This window comes from Ictalurus punctatus, chromosome 11 (assembly GCF_001660625.3).
Source record: "Ictalurus punctatus breed USDA103 chromosome 11, Coco_2.0, whole genome shotgun sequence".
Lineage (NCBI taxonomy): Eukaryota > Metazoa > Chordata > Actinopteri > Siluriformes > Ictaluridae > Ictalurus > Ictalurus punctatus.
Genome location: NC_030426.2, coordinates 19,226,199 through 19,246,690, shown reverse-complemented (window position 1 = coordinate 19,246,690; position 20,492 = coordinate 19,226,199). Strand labels below are relative to the sequence as shown.

Genomic DNA, 20,492 nt, shown 5'->3' with positions numbered 1-20,492 from the left:
AAGATCTTCTTTAACTATTCACAAATTTAAATCTTGCCTTAAGACCCATCTTTTCTCCTTGACATAAGACTGTATCCAACCCTTGGTATGTTATGCCATTTGTCCACTTAGTCATATTATTAAAGGGATTCATACTTTGTGCGTATTCTTATCTTTTAGTGTATTTTGTTTTGTTATCCTGTCTTGTGCTGTAATGTTGATGTGAATTTTTAATCTCAGTTCCTCTCAGCGTTACAGCTCTTCCGTCAGCTTCGGCTGTTTTAAGCGTGCTCTAGACATGAATAGAAATTGAACTATAAGCCAATTCAATGATATTTTGGTGTAAGGGTGGCACAGTTTGCATTTATATTTATGGCATTTGGCAGACGCTCTCATCCAGAGCGACTTACATTTATCTCATTTATACAGCTGAGCAGTTGAGGGTTAAGGGCGGATGTGACGTCATCACGACGCGCACTCGAACGCGCACCAAACATGAGTACAGCTAAAAGGTCTCATTTAATAACAAACATAACTGCAAAAGACCGTGCAACTTCAATTTCGCCAATTCGAGTATTTTTTTGTTTTGTTTTGTTTTTGCAAAAAAGCACAAAAAAACTCCACAAATCACGTGCCGATTTTGAAAGAAGTCGCAGCAAAATCGTAGCAATCACAAAAAAAAAAAACCTCAGCGAAATCCTGTACGGACTGTAACGTGTAAATTATTTTTATCGTTCCAGTGTCTGAATTTACTTTTGAATATTTTTTATGATGTTCCCTGGGCATGTTGAGAAATAACAAGGAACAGTGTTACTTTCAAAGCACAAACGCAGCAACAACCAGTCAGAAGTTTGTGAATTTTATTATCTTGCTTATTTAAATGCTGTATATACTGTATCACTGGGATTCACAGACTCGACTCGGGAGGCTGGAGGGTCCGGAGCAGGCCGCGCTCACATGAGCCCTGGGGATCAAAACGGTGTGTCAGCTCCAGACAAACAGCCAGCAGTGTTGACTCACTCCCACAGCCAGACACATTGCTTCAGTTCTGGGTCAAGTAGAGCGGCACTGAGCGCCAAAGCCCTGGTTAATCACAACAGCACTGCATCAGAGACCTGCATGCTTACAGTGAGTGCGGATTTCACTCCTCTGCTGCTCCTCCATTCTTTATACTCTCTCTCTCTCACTTCCTCACTGTGTCTTTTTTATACCTCCTTCTATTTTTCTTCCTCTATATATCTCTACATAGTTCTCTTTCCTCCTTTTATCCCTTTACTTCAAACTATCTGTCTCTATCTCCCCCTCTAGCCATCTCTATCACTCTATTTCATCCTCTCACTCTATTGCTCCTGTCTCTCTGTCCCAACACTATATTTATCTTTTCTAGTGTATCCAAACTGTGTGTGTGCGAGCTATTTTGTATTCACCAAGGAAAACAGTCCCTTAAAAACTAACAATACTCTGTCATTATATTACACTGTTGCTGAATTCATAATTCTGATTGCTCAGAGAGCGTTGATGAATGTTCTGGAACAGCAGCTTTGACAGTAGTTCCTGCTGCAAGACAAATCACGGTTTGTTTTATTAGTGCACTCATTCCGATACTCCGTCATTTATATAGTATCAGCTATTTTGCACGGACTTGTATGGAAAACAATCCACTTAAAAGGATTTTAAAAGTGTGTAATTGTTGATTTAAAAAAAAAAAAAAAAGAAGTAGTTTTTTGTGAGGAGATGTTTATTTTGCATATTTGGAAGGATTCTCCAGTGTCAGAGGAAAAGCTTAGTTAGTTAGTTACATAGCGCTTTTCATAGTATGGGGAGGGGTCTAATCAACCAAAACTAGTGTGTAGCATCCATAGTGCACCAGAACACCCACAACACACCAGCTATTAGTGGAGAGCAGAGAGTGATGTAGTCAATTCAGAGATGAAGATTATTAGGGTGCTGTGATAGAGAAGGGCATGTGGGGGAATTTCAGGGGCTTGGGTCAGGACTTGGATTTAAAGTCCAATCTGTAAGACGGTGTTGTTTTTACCATACAGCGTCCCTGGCATTATACTGGGGCATTGGAACCCACACAGACCACAGGGTGAGTGCCCCCTACTGGCCTCATTAATACCACTTCCAGCAACAACCTTAGTTTTCCCCAGGACGTCTCCCATCCAGGTAGTGGCCAGGCTCAACCCTGCTTAGCTTTAGTGGGAAACCAGACAAGAACTGCAGTGAGACATGGTTTTGGGACACATAAAGCTGTGACATTAAGTTTTCCTGCACAGAGTCATCAGTACAAAAGACCTTGTGCTTTGTGGTTTTTCCGTTATATGATAAGCTGCGCTTTTTTCCTTCCGAGAGCGAGAGAAAAAAGTGTTTACTGTTACTGTTTTTTAATTACTATAATGTAATAACTATTTCAACATTCAATGTAAATACAAATGGATAAAAATTATGATGTGCCATTCTTTAATAAATACAAGTTGTTATTGTTGGCAAATTGCTGTTGTGTAAGAGGAATAAAACATACTGAGATGTGCTGTTATCGGAAAACATCGGCGTTGTTGATTTGTTTTCCTATTACAGTATGTTCTTTTGTCTTTTATTCCTTTCTTATGCCATGATGCTGTCATTTGAATAGATTTGAATACATCGTTGCTTCTGTAGAAGATAGCAGAGACTTGTTTTTGGACAGCTGTTCAACAACATTACATATAAACGTAAATGATGATTTTTAAAAAAATTTTTTTAAAAAAGGTGCCTTTTTTCCCCCTCCACACTGTAATTGGAAAATAATCAAATCCTGTGTAGTCTACATCACACCGACCTGTTGTTGATTATTTTTCCTATTATTTCTATTTCCTATTATATTTCTCCTGTAGGGTTTTATTCCTTACACAACATAGACTGCTGGATTGTACGCATGATAAACATTATTTATCCTGGACTCATATTTATATATCCTGCAGTAGATGAATGATAGATTTATATTGTGAGTTTAGTGTTGTGAGTATGACACTGAAGATTGTAAAATGCCAGAAAAACGGAAAATGATTGTGATTCACTACAAAACACTCAAATCTTTAACACTTTGACTGAATACGAGGTGTAGCGTCATGTCACCTTTTTCATCCACAATGTCCCCCGTGTCTAGGACTTCCTGTATAATTCAAACATTGATGAAAGTGTATGTGTGTGTGTATCTTATTCCTGTGTGTGCAGACACAAAGCACCTGCCAGATGTCTCTGCTGGGAGAGCCACCTAAAGAGGTGAAACTGCCCTCCAACCCTTACCTAAACATGGCCAGTGTCTTACCTGGAGTGGTGCTGCAAGGTATACACACACACTGAATTTCTGTCTTTAGCTATTTATGCAGACATTAATAGCTTTAGGTTTCCTCCTCCAGTCCAAAGACATGTGTTGTAGGCTGATTGGCATGTCCAAAGTGTCCATAGTGTATGATTGGCTGTGTGAATGCGTGTGTGATTGTGACCTGTGATGGATTGGCACCCCATCCAGGGTGTCCTCCGCCTTGAACCCCATGCCCCCGGGATAGGCTCCAGGCTCCCCGTGACCCAGTAAGGATCAGCGGTACAGAAAATGGATGGAATAATAGCTTTACACAGTGCTGGTACAATTCTATCATTTCATTCCCATCAGTGTTTTTCTCTCCCTACTCCTGCGAAATATTTATCCCTCAGTATCTCAGCGATGGTCTGATCATTTTATTCTTATCTAGATAAACATCTCTGTTCACAAAGCAGTCCCAAAGGGCCACATTCATACTGGAGTAATGTGTGCATAGTGGGGAGTTAGTACACACATCATTACTCAGACCTCGGACATAACTACAGATTTAAGCGCTGCTTGGACCGGCTCCATTTACCGGTGGAGTTTGCGCGTCTTAGTCAGGAGCAGATCTGGCCTTGAATTGAAGACGATTTATCTTGAGCGAAATCAACTCTTGCGATATAATTCTCATTTCAAGGACCAGATTTGATGTAGATCAAATTATGAACGACACTTACTTAAAGCGAGCTTTGTTTCTCATCGGATCGACAAAACATTTGTATTTTGTTAATTCAACTAAAAATAAGCCTAAAATAGCCTAAATCCCTCGCACGCATTATAATTTCATGACCTCTGTTTAACATCTCGTGGCTACATTAAGTCGTGCACACAAATTACCTGCCGGAGCACGATGTGAAACATTTACATAGCCTGTCTAGTCGTTTGCTGGATATAACAGTCGATTATTCACGTTATTCACCTCTGCCTAGGTTCACACTTACTGATGCTGTACGTCTAGCGCAATAATATAGGATATGCTGGATTAAGTTGTGTTTTATAAGCTGCTGAATAAGCCATATTGTTAAATTAAAGCAAATATGTAGTGACTGATGTAATCATTATAACTAGGACTGTTCATTCAGTAGCATATATATACTAGTCTATATACTAGGCAATATACTAGACTCCGGTTAGATGTTTATTTCAATGCTTGTTATCTTCTCATTCATACATCATATGTCTTTTTTTTTGCGTTACATCATATTGCAATTGACATCATAAATAATATAAATGCAATCTGCTTTCCCCCGATTTTTTTTCTGGATTTAAAGGCAGTGGACACCACTGCTCAAGAAATACCTGGCAACCATGGAGGCATGACTTGCACACGATACTTTTAATATTGTGACCTCCATGAAATCAGCTTATGCACCTGCAAAAAAAAACACAAAAAAACTCTAAACAGGCTCTAAACAGGGGGAAGTTTTACTACCTAAATATTGACATGTTCTTCACTTTAAGTCGCCAGCTCTGAAGACAGCCCAAAACGAAAAGCCTCAGAAATGAAAATGTTTAGTAGCTCTGTGGTGGGTTGTATCACCTCATCTCCACACTCTTCCCTGGAAGGCCATTAAAGGGAAAATAAAAATAAAATAAAGACAATCTAAAGGTATGAGAGGAAAAAGGGACAGGATTGTCCTGACTGGTGGGAGGAGCTAATTTCCAGGCGGGAAATGAGCTGTAAAAAAGTGTATTTTTTTGTTTGTTTAAAAAAAAAAGAAGAAAAAAGCGCCAGTATTGTGAATCTCAGTATTTTGACGGTATCTTTGAAATCATGTGATTATAAGTTGAAACGTTTTACTTGATAAAAGCACTTTTTTTCTTCCTCTTTCATACGAGCACTGCTTAAATTACATACTGAATAATTCCTTATGGGCTGAAAGCGTGAAGCTCCTAATTACTGTCTTCCTTCAACACTTCACTGCATTTCCCTCACAGGGACACACAGTATTGTGTTTAGGTCTCCTGAGATTGCTGTGTGAACAACACACACACACACACACACACACACACACACACACACACACACAGCTTGAGTCTTTACGGTGTATGTAGCCCTGAGCCAGCTCTGTATTTCAGACGGGTGTTATAGAAGAGAATCTCGGTGATCCCCAGCCAGACAGTTTCAGCTTTATTCTTTTTAAACACACCTGAGCCGACTAGTCCTGATGCTCCTGGCTGGATTATCCGACTCAGATGTGTGTAGAGCTGGAGCGGAATAAATATGTGGACTGGCTAGAGGTCAGGATGACTTGACTGAGAGGTTTATGGTTCATAATTGTCCTGTCAAATGGATAATGCTATGTTTCCTGCCATGGTGCCAAGAGCTGGCAGGTATAAGTGATGACAATTGACACATGTTTTGGGTGTAGTGGGGACGTTCTGAAGTCCTTGTATTATCTCTGTTTGTGTGTGTGTGTATGTAGCTCCCTGTAGCAGCAGCAGCAGTAAAGGCCAGGCGGTCAGTGGGACCTATAGCTCGGTTCTGCCTCCTGCTTCTCTCCCAACCACCCAGTACAGCACTGAGTGCAATGCCTCAGAATACACGAACCAGTACACTCAGCAATACTCACAGGTAACTATTACACTCCAACACACACCTCCACACGAACCAGTACACTCAGCAATACTCACAGGTAACTATTACACTCCAACACACACCTCCACACGAACCAGTACACTCAGCAATACTCACAGGTAACTATTACACTCCAACACACACCTCCACACGAACCAGTACACTCAGCAATACTCACAGGTAACTATTACACTCCCACACACACCTCCACACGAACCAGTACACTCAGCAATACTCACAGGTAACTATTACACTCCAACACACACCTCCACACGAACCAGTACACTCAGCAATACTCACAGGTAACCATTACACTCCAACACACACCTCCACACGAACCAGTACACTCAGCAATACTCACAGGTAACCATTACACTCCAACACACACCTCCACACGAACCAGTACACTCAGCAATACTCACAGGTAACCATTACACTCCAACACACACCTCCACACGAACCAGTACACTCAGCAATACTCACAGGTAACTATTACACTCCAACACACACCTCCACACGAACCAGTACACTCAGTAATACTCACAGGTAACCATTACACTCCAACACACACCTCCACACGAACCAGTACACTCAGCAATACTCACAGGTAACCATTACACTCCAACACACACCTCCACACGAACCAGTACACTCAGCAATACTCACAGGTAACCATTACACTCCAACACACACCTCCACACGAACCAGTACACTCAGCAATACTCACAGGTAACCATTACACTCCAACACACACCTCCACACGAACCAGTACACTCAGCAATACTCACAGGTAACCATTACACTCCAACACACACCTCCACACGAACCAGTACACTCAGCAATACTCACAGGTAACCATTACACTCCAACACACACCTCCACACGAACCAGTACACTCAGCAATACTCACAGGTAACTATTACACTCCCACACACACCTCCACACGAACCAGTACACTCAGCAATACTCACAGGTAACTATTACACTCCAACACACACCTCCACACGAACCAGTACACTCAGCAATACTCACAGGTAACCATTACACTCCAACACACACCTCCACACGAACCAGTACACTCAGCAATACTCACAGGTAACCATTACACTCCAACACACACCTCCACACGAACCAGTACACTCAGCAATACTCACAGGTAACCATTACACTCCCACACACACCTCCACACGAACCAGTACACTCAGCAATACTCACAGGTAACCATTACACTCCCACACACACCTCCACACGAACCAGTACACTCAGCAATACTCACAGGTAACCATTACACTCCAACACACACCTCCACACGAACCAGTACACTCAGCAATACTCACAGGTAACTATTACACTCCCACACACACCTCCACACGAACCAGTACACTCAGCAATACTCACAGGTAACTATTACACTCCAACACACACCTCCACACGAACCAGTACACTCAGCAATACTCACAGGTAACTATTACACTCCCACACACACCTCCACACGAACCAGTACACTCAGTAATACTCACAGGTGCACACCATTGAGACACATGTTGAACAAAGACCTGCTTACCAGGAAAAAAAACTCAACTCACTGGTGGTGTCTCCAGGGGCTCTTGTGATGATTAATGGCATCATGGATTCCACTAAGTACCCAGATATTTTACTTTTTTCAGGAGACTTGATGGAGAAATGAATGTCTTTCAATAAGATTATGACCCCAAAATGCATCCAAATAAACACAGAAAGGGTTGCAGCAAGCAAAATCAATGTTCTACGATAGCCATTTCCTATCTCCGAATTTGATCATTTTGCCACCGTGACATGTCATAAACAGTATGGAAAAGATACATACGCTCACTGGGCACTTTCACAGGAACACCTGAACCCTTGCTCATTCATGCTATCACCAGCCGATCATGTGGCAGCAGTGCAATGCATAAAATCATGCAGATACAGGTCAAGAGCTTCAGTTAATGTTCACATCAAACATCAGAATGGGGAAAATGTGATCTCAGTGACTTTAAGTGGGGCGTAGTTGTTGGTGCCACACAAGCATGTTTGGGTGTTTCAGAAACTGCTGATCTCCTGGGATTTTCACGCGTCTCAAGAGTTTAGAAGATCATCCGATGAGTGGCATCACCTAGACTGATCTAATTGTGTCCAAATGTCCACTGTGGCCTCAGCTTCCTGTTCTGGGCTGACAGGTATAGAACCCGATGTGGTCTTCTGCTGTTGTAGCCCTTCTGCCTCAAGGTTTGGTGTGTTGTATGTTCTGAGATGCTTTTCTGTTCATCACAGTTGTAAAGAGTGCTTATGAGTTACCATCTTGTATAAACTCGAGACTGTTGTTTGTGAAAATCCAGTTAGATCAACAGTTTCTGAAATACTCAAGCTCTGCCACCAATGACTATGTTGACTATGTTATATAACTATTTGACTATGTTATAGTCAGAGGCACTGATATCACATTTATTCTCCATTCTGTTTGATGTGAACCTTGACTGAAACTTTTGAGCTGTAGCTGCGTGATTGTTTTTAAAAGTCTGTGTATGTCGTTTGATAGAGATTTTATTTATACCATTAAATATATGATGTTTATTGTGCAACGATGTATGAACTGTCTGATTCACTTTTAGTAGTCAAACATTAGTTCTGTGTTTTTGTTTTTTGTGTTATGGGGAATAATTGCCATGTGATTGGCTGATTGGATATTTGCATGAATATGCAGGGGTACAGGTGTTCCTATTAAAGTGTCTGGTGAATTCATTTCTGTTTATAACAGTGTTTATTATACTGAAGTTTTCACAAACTTGTAATTTCACCAAGCTCTAAGACCAGGAAGCATCAGCTGTCTAAATTCCAGGACCAAAATGAAACCATGAATACCTGAGCAGTTGTGAGGACGAGGAATATGGGGTCCTGATGTAAAATAAAAGCAGCCTAGCTTTGATACATCATTTAAATGGCATATATGATTCTCTCTCTCTCTCTCTCTCTCTCTCTCTCTCTCTCTCTCTCTCTCTCTCTCTCTCTCTCTCTCTCTCTCTCTCTCTGCCTATTTTCTGTCGGATATTAAACGTGACAGAAGGGGCTGGACAGGGTGGCACATGCCCAGAGGAAAATGAAAAGGGGACTGATGGTAACTCTGTTAGAGAGATCACAGCAGAATGAGATTGAGATGAAATAGCGATAATAGGGCTTTGAATGACGGGGCTGAGCTCTTCCCTCATTCACACAGGTAAGAGAAGCAGAGTTTAACAATCGCCACCACTGGGTATCGCTCTCTTTTTCTCTTACTTTCTTTTTGTTTTTCTTCTGTTCATCTCCAGGCATTGGCATGAATATTGAAATCTCCCTTTTGTCAAATCTGCATCTATCTATCTATCTATCTATCTATCTATCTATCTATCTATCTATCTCTGTCTGTCTGTCTGTCTGTCTGTTTGTCTGTTTGTCTTAACGACAGTGGTGGTTGAAAGTTTGTGAATCCTTTAGAATTTTCTATGTATCTGCATAAACATGGCCTAAAACATAATCAGATCCTAAAAGTAGATAAAGAGAACACAATTAAACAAAATGAGTTATACTTGGTCATTTATTTATTGAGGGAAATGATCCAGTATGACATCTGTGAGTGGCAAAAGAATGTGAACTTTGCTTTCAGTATCTGGTGTGATCCTCTTGCGCAGCAATAACTGCAACTAAACGTTTGCAGTAACTGTTGATCAGTCCTGCACATCGGCTTGGAGGAATTTTAGCCCGTTCCTCAGTACAGAACAGCTTCAACTCTGGGATGTTGGTGGGTTTCATCACATGAACTGCTTGCATCCTACCACAACATTTCTATTGGATTACGGTCAGGACTTTGACTTCCAAAACATTAACTTTAGTCTTCTTTAACCATTCTTTGGTAGAACGACTTGTGTGCATAGGATCGTTGTCTTGCTGCATAAGTTACCCTGGCTCCTTTGTGACCTTGTGGACTGTTACACGTCTTGCTCTTGGAGTGATCTTTGTTGGTCGATCACTCCAGGGGAATGGTCTTAAATTTCTTCCATTTGTACACAATCTGTCTGACTGTGGATTGGTGGAGTTTAAAGTCTTTAGAGATGGTTTTGTAACCTTTTCCAGCCTGATGAGCATCAACAACTCGTTCTCTGAGGTTCCCAGAAATCTCCTTTGTTCATGCCGTGATACACTTCCACAAACATGTGGAACAGGTCATATTTATGCAGATATATAGAAAATTCTAAAGGGTTCACAAACTTTCGAGCACCACTGTGTCTGTCTGTCTGTCCGTCCGTCCATCTATCTGCAGGTGTAGTTTGCCATGATGTATTATTGTGCTAGGTAATATTGGCCACAAGCTCATTTTCCCATTTGCACTTAGTTGCTACTTTTCATGGTCATGTTGTAGTGGGATTTTCAAACTCACTTTGATCCAAGAATTTGCCCGCTGAGGCCTCATCTTACTGCAAACATGTTATTTTCCTGACGTATAAAGGCGTATACCACATTATTGAATGATCGATTTTGATTGGTCAGTTCTTTTCACTTGGTTAATTTACTGTAATGGTGTGCACAGTGGCTTAGTGGTTAGCACGCTTGCCTCGCACCTCCAGGGTTGGCGGGTTTCCTCCGGGTATGCCGGTTTCCATCCCCAGTCCAAAGAAACGTGTTGTAGACTGATTGGCATTTCCAGATTGTCTGTAGTATGTGATCCCCCCACCTTGTGCCCCGAGTTCCCTGGGATAGGCTCCAGGCTCCCCCCGCAACCCTCTGTAGGATAAATGGTATGGAAGATGGATGGATGGATGGATGGAATTTTCTATAACAGCTGCTCTGACTGTACTGCTGGCTACAAGACAAATCACATTATTTTAATGTGCTCTTTCTGATACGCTGTTTCTATAGCAACAACAAATGTACAGGAACTTGTATGATGGATGCGCCACATAATCTACGGCTAAAAATAAAAGGATTTTTTAAAAATCATAGAATCCCTTCTATAGTGAAGTTTTCTTAGCATTTTTGGAAGAGCACTGTGTTGAAAGGACATTTTTGGAGACCCAGTGTTGGCACTTTGTAACAGTCAGAGATGCAGCTGTTCCTTTAAATCTTCTAACACAGGAAAGTCTTCAGGATAAATGAGCTTTGATAGCAATATGCATTTTTATGTAATCATTGGCAAATTGCTGTGGTATAAGAGGAATAAAACACGTCAACACTCACAGTTATTGGAAACTAATCAACTTCCGGGCGGTAACAGTAGCTCGGCTTTGTCACTCTGATGTTGATTTTTTTTTCTTACATCATCATGCCACCAAGTATTTACCGCTTTACTTGCCCATAACACAAAAGCGAAAAACACAGAACTAACATTTGACTATTAAAAGTGAATCAGACAGTTGATGCGTCGTTACACACTGAACATCATATATTTAATGGTATAAATAAAATGTCTATCAAACGACATAAACAGACTTTTAAAAAGCGCCCTCACACATGTGCGGGAACATGCAAGTTATTTCCTCCAGCTGGCTTTCCAACTTTCCAGTACTGAAGCAATCATTTTTTATTTATTTATTTTTTTAAGTTGGACTTTTGGAAGTAACCCCAAATTCCACTCTCTGAAGGATTCGTCTCATTGATTTAGAGCTTAATTTGCAAATCTTCTCGACTGAAGAATTTGTGAAAGGGTTGCATGTTTTGCATCAACATTTGACTCCCTTAAGAACGACTTCCATTATAGGGGAGTCTGAAGTAAACAGGTTTACCGTTCCTTTCTCAGTAACGCCGTCTCTGGTTATCACACACTACAGATGAAGTAGAGATTAGGGTGTGAAATGCTGCAGGATTTCTGTAACATAATTGCGACGGAATTTCTTGCAAATTCACACATATACCGTCAGTCTCTCACATGTACACACACACACACACACACACACACACACTCCTACTCCTTCTTGGCTGTGGTTTGGAAGGATAAGGGCATTTAGGTGGATTAACTGGCCTTGAATCCTTCATCTTTGTGAAAGTGCACCTCTGAGCGAGAGAGAGCAAATGTTGGTGAGGGAGAAGAGAAAAGGAGGACGGGGACGGGAGGGGGGTTTGGCTGCGATTCATTTGTCCCATCTGGTCCCTCAGTACTCCCCCACACTGTACAGCTCGAGTGAGAAGACACGGCAAGCTTTCACACTGGATGAAGGCAGAAAGAGGGAGAGGGAGTACAGCAACCAGGGCAAGTCAGAAAGGCTGGTGAAGGCAAGAGGAGAGAAAGAAAAGAGTGAATCAGTGGAGGAGTGAGGTGATGAAATACAACCTGATAGCTGTCAGGTTTTATGGCTACCAACATTTACAAATGATATTTACAATTTTGTTAAGTTGCCCAGTGATGTTACTAAAAAAAAAAAACAACGACAAGAAGATGTCTGACTTTGTGTCTATTGTAGGAAGCACGTGTTGGTCTAAGTGGTAGCAGAGATCTAGTTAGGGGAATTGATGACTAATACTGTGAGGAAAATGCAGTAAACAAGCTACAAAACTCAAAAGAGATAACGAGTTAATCCCGACTGAAGCAGCGTGAACGCGGGCTACATCTCATGCCATTGAGCTTCGTTTTTCAAGCTGGAAATGAAGTAATTTTATTTTGTAAATCATTCACAAATCTTGCATTTATACAAGAAATATGGTATTCATGACAATCCAGTTTGTGTTTATAAAACGTTTACATCCTACAAGAACTCGAGGTAAATGAAGTACGTTTTTGGAAGGGGGTTTAGTGGTTTGCCTTGCACCTCCAGGGTTGGGGGTTTGATTCCTGCCTCAGAGTCTGCATGTACTCCCCGTGCTTTGGGGGTTTCCTCTGGGTACTCCGATTTCCTCCCTAGTCCAAAGACATGCCTTGTAGGCCGATTGGCATTTCCACATTGTCCACAGTGTGTGAATGTGTGTGCGATTGTGGCTTGTGATGGGCTGGAACCCCATCCAGGGTGTCCCCTGCCTTGTGGCCTGAGTCTCATGGGATAAGCTCCAAGCAGTATGGATGGGTGGAATTTTCTGTAACAGCAGCTCTGACAGTAGCGCTGGCTGTAAGGCAAATCATGCTCTTTCTGAGATGTTGTTTCTATAGGAACAACAAATTTGCAGGAACTTGTAAACTGGATGAATGGATGGAGGTTTTTGTATAAGGAAACTCATTCATGTGAACCGCAACCAATCAGCTTTGAGCTGAGTTACTGCAATTTTTTTTAACTATGGATTGTCCGGTTTAAATCAAATCTTATTTGTTTCAATTACACACACACACACACACACACACACACACACACACACACACACACACACACACACAAACAAAAACTTCATATTAATGACTTTAAAGAAAGCAATCCAAAAGAAATCCATAAATGTCTGTGGTAGACGATGTGCTGCAGTGGTTGAGCTGCATTACAGGAGGATTTGTCTAAACTAAATCTTTAGATGGGTTTTGTGGGTGAAACTAAATGTAAATCAGCTGCGCCAAATGCTGATAAATGCCTATTAGCTATAAATGATGGAGTACAAAGAAAATCATGTTACCGAAAATTATATGTGAATCTTGTGGGAATTTGTAGTTTGCTTTTGGCCTACGAAAAAATTTACACACATCACTGAAAGATTGAAAATTAGGCCCAGTGACCATGATAATGCTGTGAGTGTGTAATGTACCTGATGTCTTCTACTTGTGTGTGTGTGTGTGTGTGTGTGTGTGTGTGTGGTAGGAGGCCATGCAGCAGTGGTACCAACATTATCAGGCACAGGGCTACAGTAACACTAACCAGGAGAGTACTACAGCCACAGAGTACAGCAAGGAGCAAGCTCAGGTGAGCACACACACACACACACACACACACACACACACACACACACACACACACACACCATCTTTATATTTTGTGTAGGGAGGTATTCATGTTTTACTCATTTTGTTTCATTGTAGCTAAATAATGCTATACTTTTTCTTAACACGAATTTGGCTCTTTAAAAAAAATAAATAAATAAATAAAAAAGAAGCTTCAATTAGCATAATGTAAATTATTGGTCCCCATAAACTAAAACACGTCCACACACACTTAGTCACTCTGGGATATTTTTGTTTTTCTTAGTTTTACTGTAGCTAAATACTGCAACCATTTTCTCCTTAATAATAAGATGGTTACAGTATTTAGCTACAGTAAAAATAAATAAATAAATAAAAAATTTCCTTGTGTGGACCAGTCTAATACTGTATCCAAACATGAGAAAAATGATCACATATTCCTAGTATTTTAGGAAATATTGTTCCCAAGATAGAAACGACCACACACACGATACAAGTTCTAACTCTGTGTTTCATATTCAGTTGAAGTGATGTTTCTAATAGAAAATAGAAGGAGCGTGGGATATGAATATTCTGGAAGCACATTGCTTGTGAACTCGTGCTTGTATGAGAAGTTCGTCCACGTCAGCTGGTCTTTGGGAGCCGTTAAAATGTGACGATGTGTGCTCAGGTTGTAATGTCCGTACAGGGGTTTAGAACCTGGGGTGGACTTTACACCGTAGCTGCCATCAATGCAGGGTGTTTGAATACATGCAAACTGGACAATACTCTGCAAATGGAAATGTGCAAGTCATAAGCAGGGTCTGTCGAGGGTTGTGTCGTTCCAGTGAGAGAAAAAAATAGTAAATGCATGTTGTGTTTATAACTTAATGAACATGCTGTACGTGCAAATACATGAAAACGCCTGCAGTGTGATTTATCAAGACTGAAAGTAGCTTCGGGAATATCGAACGTGTGTGGAAATGATGATCAACCGAAGAGCGGGTATTAAATTTGCTCAAGCCTATTTTTGACATTTGAGAACATAAAACGATTGTTGAATCAATGTTTTATTGAAAGCATGTCCCAGAATCCCAAAATCGCTCACAATATTTGACTTAATATTGCAGCCGTAATGTCGGTTTGGCCGGCATGGTGGTGCAGCAGGTGACGTTGCCACGACACAGCTGCAGAGTCCTCAGTCCAGTCCTGAGCACTGGTTACTGTCCGTGCCATGTTTCACATGTTCACGTGGGGTTCCTCCAGGTTCTCCGGCTTCCTCCCACTGTCCGGAGTGAATTCTGCCACCTGGGCCCCGGTGTCTCCTGGATAGACTCTACTGTGACTCTGACCAGGATAAAGCACATACTGAAGATGATGAGTTTTGAGTTGGTTTCAAATGACCTATAATAGCATTTGAAGAGTGAAACGCGGAGGCTGCAAGCAGTCAGGGAACAGCATCATGGGGATAATAGGGACTGTCTGAGACCCCTAGGTGAAGGGGCTCTTCAAGGGGACTGGGCCAAAAAAATGGTCACATAGAGATTTCAGAAATCAGACCAAGCTATAGACTATCTGCCTGTAGTGGCTGCCTGCTTATCAGACAGTTCACTGGACAATAAAGGTAGATGTAAAACTCCATTTCTCTCTCCCTCTCTCTCCCTCTCTTGCTCCCTCCCTCTCTCCCTCTAAGCTCCCTCCCTCTCTCTCCCTCTCCCTCCCTCTCTCTCACTCTCTCTCGCACTCTCTCTCTTCTTCTCTCTCACGCTCTCTCCCTCCCTCTCTCTCCCTCCCTCCCTCTCTCTCACTCTCTCTCTCTCTCTTCTTCTCTCTCGCGCTCTCTCCCTCCCTCTCTCTCTCTCTCTCTCCCCCTCCCTCTCTCTCTCACTCTCTCTCTCTCTCTCTCCCTCCCTCTCTCTCTCCCACTCTCTCTCACTCTCTCTCTCACTCTCTCTCTTCTTCTCTCTCGCGCTCTCTCCCTCCCTCTCTCTCTCTCTCTCTCTCCCCCTCCCTCTCTCTCTCTCTCTCTCTCTCTCTCTCTCTCACTCTCTCTCTAATGCTCTCTCCCTCCCTCTCTCTCTCTCTCTCTCTCTCTCTCTCTCTCTGATGTTCAAGGCAGGGTGGTGTTGTGAGAAGGCTCTATATTCTGTAGTGGATGGAGAACTTTGTTTTACACCAGCATTAGGCTGATAATGTTCATAACAACTGTTCGTTATTGTGTTGACTTTTATATATATATATATATATATATATATATATATATATATATATATATATATATATATATATATATATATATATATATATATATATATAATGCTCCTTTAAATATTTATTTATTTATATATCGAGTCACCTTGACTTTAATGTGTATGGTGTGACTTTTAATAAAAAAAAGGATTGTAAAAAGTCTCTCTCTTGCTCTCACTGTCTCTCTCTCTCTCTCTCTCTCTCTCTCTCTCTGTCTCTCTCTCTCTCTCTCTCTGTCTGCCTCTCTGTCTGTCTCTCTCAGGCTGTGGTCACGTCTTCATATGGAGACTACTCTTCTTACATGCAGGCCGTAACTCAGTACTATTCTCAGACTCAGATAAGCCAAGCTGCTGCACCTGGGTACCAGCAGAGAGACCTCAGCAAGGTACACACACACACACACACACACACACACACACACACACACATTACAGTGCAACCCACTGTAGCCTAAAGCAAAATAGTTCCTCACAGTAGATATGAGAACGGTGGAGACGATCATTCTGCAGTCTCAGGTAAAAGTTTTTTGCTTTTATCACAGTGAGCTGCCATTTTCGAGTGGAATGAACTCCAGTGGATTTAATTATGACTAACGAAACCTGCTGAACACTCTGAACTTACATTCCACACGCTCATAACTTCTTACAAACTGTTCTATTAGTTTCACTGTAGTTACTGAGTGATTTAGTGTTCACGAAATAATAAGCTTTAGGAGGCAGAACTGAGTAATAAATGATTTTATTTCCTGTCAAAAATTACGCCTAAATAAAAATAAATAAAGACTTATGATATACACGTCTATTTAAATACATATGTCTGTCTGTATTTATCTGTCTGTCTCTCGCTCTCGTTTCTCTCTCTCTGTGCTTTTCTGCCTTGCTTTTTTTCCTCTCTGTCTCTCTCTCTCTCTCTCACCCCCCTCACACGTGCTTCTCTCTGTCTCTCTGTTTCTGTCTCTTTCTCTCTCACTTATCTGTCTCTCTCTTTTTCTTTCTCTCACGTCTCTCTGTCCCTGTTTCTCTCTCTTTTTCTTTCTCTCACGTCTCTGTCCCTGTTTCTCTCTCTTTCTCTCTCACGTCTCTCTGTCCCTGTTTCTCTCTCTTTCTCTCTCACGTCTCTCTGTCCCTGTTTCTCTCTCTTTCTCTCTCACGTCTCTCTGTCCCTGTTTCTCTCTCTTTCTCTCTCACGTCTCTCTGTCCCTGTTTCTCTCTCTTTCTCTCGCTCACGTCTCTCTGTCCCTGTTTCTCTCTCTTTCTCTCGCTCACGTTTCTGTCCCTGTTTCTCTCTCTTTCTCTCGCTCACGTTTCTGTCCCTGTTTCTCTCTCTTTCTCTCTCACGTCTCTCTGTCCCTGTTTCTCTCTCTTTCTCTCGCTCACGTCTCTCTGTCCCTGTTTCTCTCTCTTTCTCTCTCACGTCTCTCTGTCCCTGTTTCTCTCTTTCTCTCGCTCACGTCTCTCTGTCCCTGTTTCTCTCTCTTTCTCTTTCACGTCTCTCTGTCCCTGTTTCTCTCTCTTTCTCTCGCTCACGTCTCTCTGTCCCTGTTTCTCTCTCTTTCTCTCTCACGTCTCTCTGTCCCTGTTTCTCTCTTTCTCTCTCTCACGTCTCTCTGTCCCTGTTTCTCTCTCTTTCTCTCGCTCACGTCTCTCTGTCCCTGTTTCTCTCTCTTTCTCTCTCACGTCTCTCTGTCCCTGTTTCTCTCTCTTTCTCTTTCACGTCTCTCTGTCCCTGTTTCTCTCTCTTTCTCTCTCACGTCTCTCTGTCCCTGTTTCTCTCTCTTTCTCTCTCACGTCTCTGTCCCTGTTTCTCTCTCTTTCTCTCTCACGTCTCTCTGTCCCTGTTTCTCTCTCTTTCTCTCGCTCACGTCTCTCTGTCCCTGTTTCTCTCTCTTTCTCTCTCACGTCTCTCTGTCCCTGTTTCTCTCTTTCTCTCTCTCACGTCTCTCTGTCCCTGTTTCTCTCTCTTTCTCTCTCACGTCTCTCTGTCCCTGTTTCTCTCTTTCTCTCGCTCACGTCTCTCTGTCCCTGTTTCTCTCTCTTTCTCTTTCACGTCTCTCTGTCCCTGTTTCTCTCTCTTTCTCTTTCACGTCTCTCTGTCCCTGTTTCTCTCTCTTTCTCTCGCTCACGTCTCTCTGTCCCTGTTTCTCTCTCTTTCTCTCTCACGTCTCTCTGTCCCTGTTTCTCTCTTTCTCTCTCTCACGTCTCTCTGTCCCTGTTTCTCTCTCTTTCTCTCGCTCACGTCTCTCTGTCCCTGTTTCTCTCTCTTTCTCTCTCACGTCTCTCTGTCCCTGTTTCTCTCTCTTTCTCTTTCACGTCTCTCTGTCCCTGTTTCTCTCTCTTTCTCTCTCACGTCTCTCTGTCCCTGTTTCTCTCTCTTTCTCTCTCACGTCTCTCTGTCCCTGTTTCTCTCTCTTTCTCTCTCACGTCTCTCTGTCCCTGTTTCTCTCTCTTTCTCTCGCTCACGTCTCTCTGTCCCTGTTTCTCTCTCTTTCTCTCTCACGTCTCTCTGTCCCTGTTTCTCTCTCTTTCTCTCTCACGTCTCTCTGTCCCTGTTTCTCTCTCTGTCTCATATGTGTCTCCTAATCTCTCTCTCTGTTTAATTCAATTCACTGTATGCTTAATTGGCATGACAAAATATTTTTGTATTGTCAAAGTAACACAACAACAGAGCAAGGGAAGTGGGAATTGAACAAAACATAAAGTGAAAAAAGAGTAATGCAAATACAAAAAATAAACCGATGCTAAATAAATATATCGCAAAATTAATAACCAGACGCAACATCATATCATCTTCTCATCTCTCTCTCTCTCTCTCTCTCTCTCTCTCTCTCTCTCTCTCTCTCTCTCTCTCTCTCTCTCTCTCTCTAGGAGCTGGAGGTCGTAAAGCCACCCATGGTCTCTCCTCTGTCTCTGAATGGTGCTGCCCCGCCCATGCTGCCTGCCTACAGTGCCCTGCCAATCATGCCTGGCTTCATCGCCCCTACACACGCTCACACACACACACCGAGCGCCGTCACTCACACACACACTACGCCCTGCGTGACAGACTGGAGCCAGTATTACTATGTAAGTGTGTGTGTGTGTGTGTGTGTGTGTGTGTGTGTGTGTGTGTGTGTGTGTGTGTGTGTGCACTGGCCCCCACACTGTAGGGTTAATTGTCATGGTTGTAGAGCCAGTGAGGTTAGACAGCAGAGAGACATTGTGAAGGCATTCTGTGGAGGAAGAAAAGCTGATGAGTTGGTCTGAAACCGCTTCCTGAAAGTTCTATACCTGTTTGTGCAGAACTGTCGGTGTGTATGTGTTTCTCCTGTCCTTGGGGTCTGGCACCAGTTAGTGAAGGAAAAGAAAGAGAGAGAAAGTACATCTCAATGTATGAGGGTGTGCTCTCTTACTATCTCTTTCTTTCTGTCTTCCACACAATGTCCTTCCCTCCATCACTCTCGTTCCCACTCTCCATATCTATGCCTTTGTCTTCCTCTATGTCTGCAGGTCTCTCTCTCTCCTCTCTCTCTCTCTCTCTCTCTCTCTCTCTCTCTCTCTCTCTCTCTCTCTCCCTCTCTGTCCCTCAGTTTCTTTATTTCCCTAAATCTCTCCTTTCCTACATCTTTGTCTCTCTCCATCACTTCCTCCACCTCTGTCCATCTCTCCCTCTGTCTGTCTGTGTATCTCCCACTCCTCTATAATGAGGTTTTTGATGCAGCAGCCAGCGTTTGCATAAAACACCTGGAAACAAGGAACAGTGCAGTAAGCAGATTTGCGAATTAGAAATTGAGGCAGGAACTGAGTGTGACTCTGAAAACCAAAACTACAGATGTAATGCATGCGGGTAAAATCTTATCTCTGTGTGAGGGTGTGTGTGGTTGTGTGTGGGTAGGGGTGTGTGTGTGGGTGGGGGTGTTTGTGGTTGGGTGTTTGTGGTTGGGTGTGTGTGGTTGTGTGTGTGTGGTTGTATGTGTGGTTTGGTGGTTGTGTGTGTGTATGTGGTTGGGTGGTTGTGTGTGTGTGTGGTTGTGTGTGTGTGTGGTTGTGTGTGTGTGTGGTTGTGTGTGTGTGGTTGGGTGGGTGGTTGGGTGGTTGTGTGTGTGGTTGGGTGTGTGGTTGTGTGTGGGTGGGTGGTTGTGTGTGTGTGGTTGGGTGGTTGTGTGTGTGGTTGTGTGTGTATGTGGTTGGGTGGTTGTGTGTGTGGTGTTGGGTGGTTGTGTGTGTGTGGTTGGGTGGTTGTGTGTGTGTGGTTGGGTGGTTGTGTGTGTGGTTGTGTGGTTGTGTGTGTGGTTGTGTGTGTGTGTGGTTGGGTGGTTGTGTGTGTGGTGTTGGGTGGTTGTGTGTGTGTGTGGTTGGGTGGTTGTGTGTGTGGTGTTGGGTGGTTGTGTGTGTGTGGTTGGGTGGTTGTGTGTGTGTCGTTGTGTGTGTGTGGTTGTGTGGTTGTGTGTGTGGTTTGGTGGTTGGGTGTGTGTGTATGTGTGTGGGTGGTTGTGTGTGTGTGGTTGTGTGTGTATGTGGTTGGGTGGT

At 42.6% G+C, this 20,492-nt stretch overlaps 1 protein-coding gene across 2 annotated transcripts in view; it reads left to right on the top strand.

Moving 5' to 3' along the window:
* The window catches only part of raver2 (ribonucleoprotein, PTB-binding 2), a 94,235-nt gene that overhangs the window by 71,963 nt on the left and 1,780 nt on the right, over positions 1-20,492 (top strand). For both annotated transcript variants that reach the window (XM_053683569.1, XM_053683570.1), the window contains exons 9-14: positions 893-1,107; positions 3,196-3,307; positions 5,752-5,900; positions 13,661-13,762; positions 16,250-16,372; positions 18,852-19,049. In XM_053683569.1, coding sequence (XP_053539544.1) covers positions 893-1,107; positions 3,196-3,307; positions 5,752-5,900; positions 13,661-13,762; positions 16,250-16,372; positions 18,852-19,049 — 899 coding nt within the window. The remainder of the gene's footprint in view (positions 1-892; positions 1,108-3,195; positions 3,308-5,751; positions 5,901-13,660; positions 13,763-16,249; positions 16,373-18,851; positions 19,050-20,492) is intronic.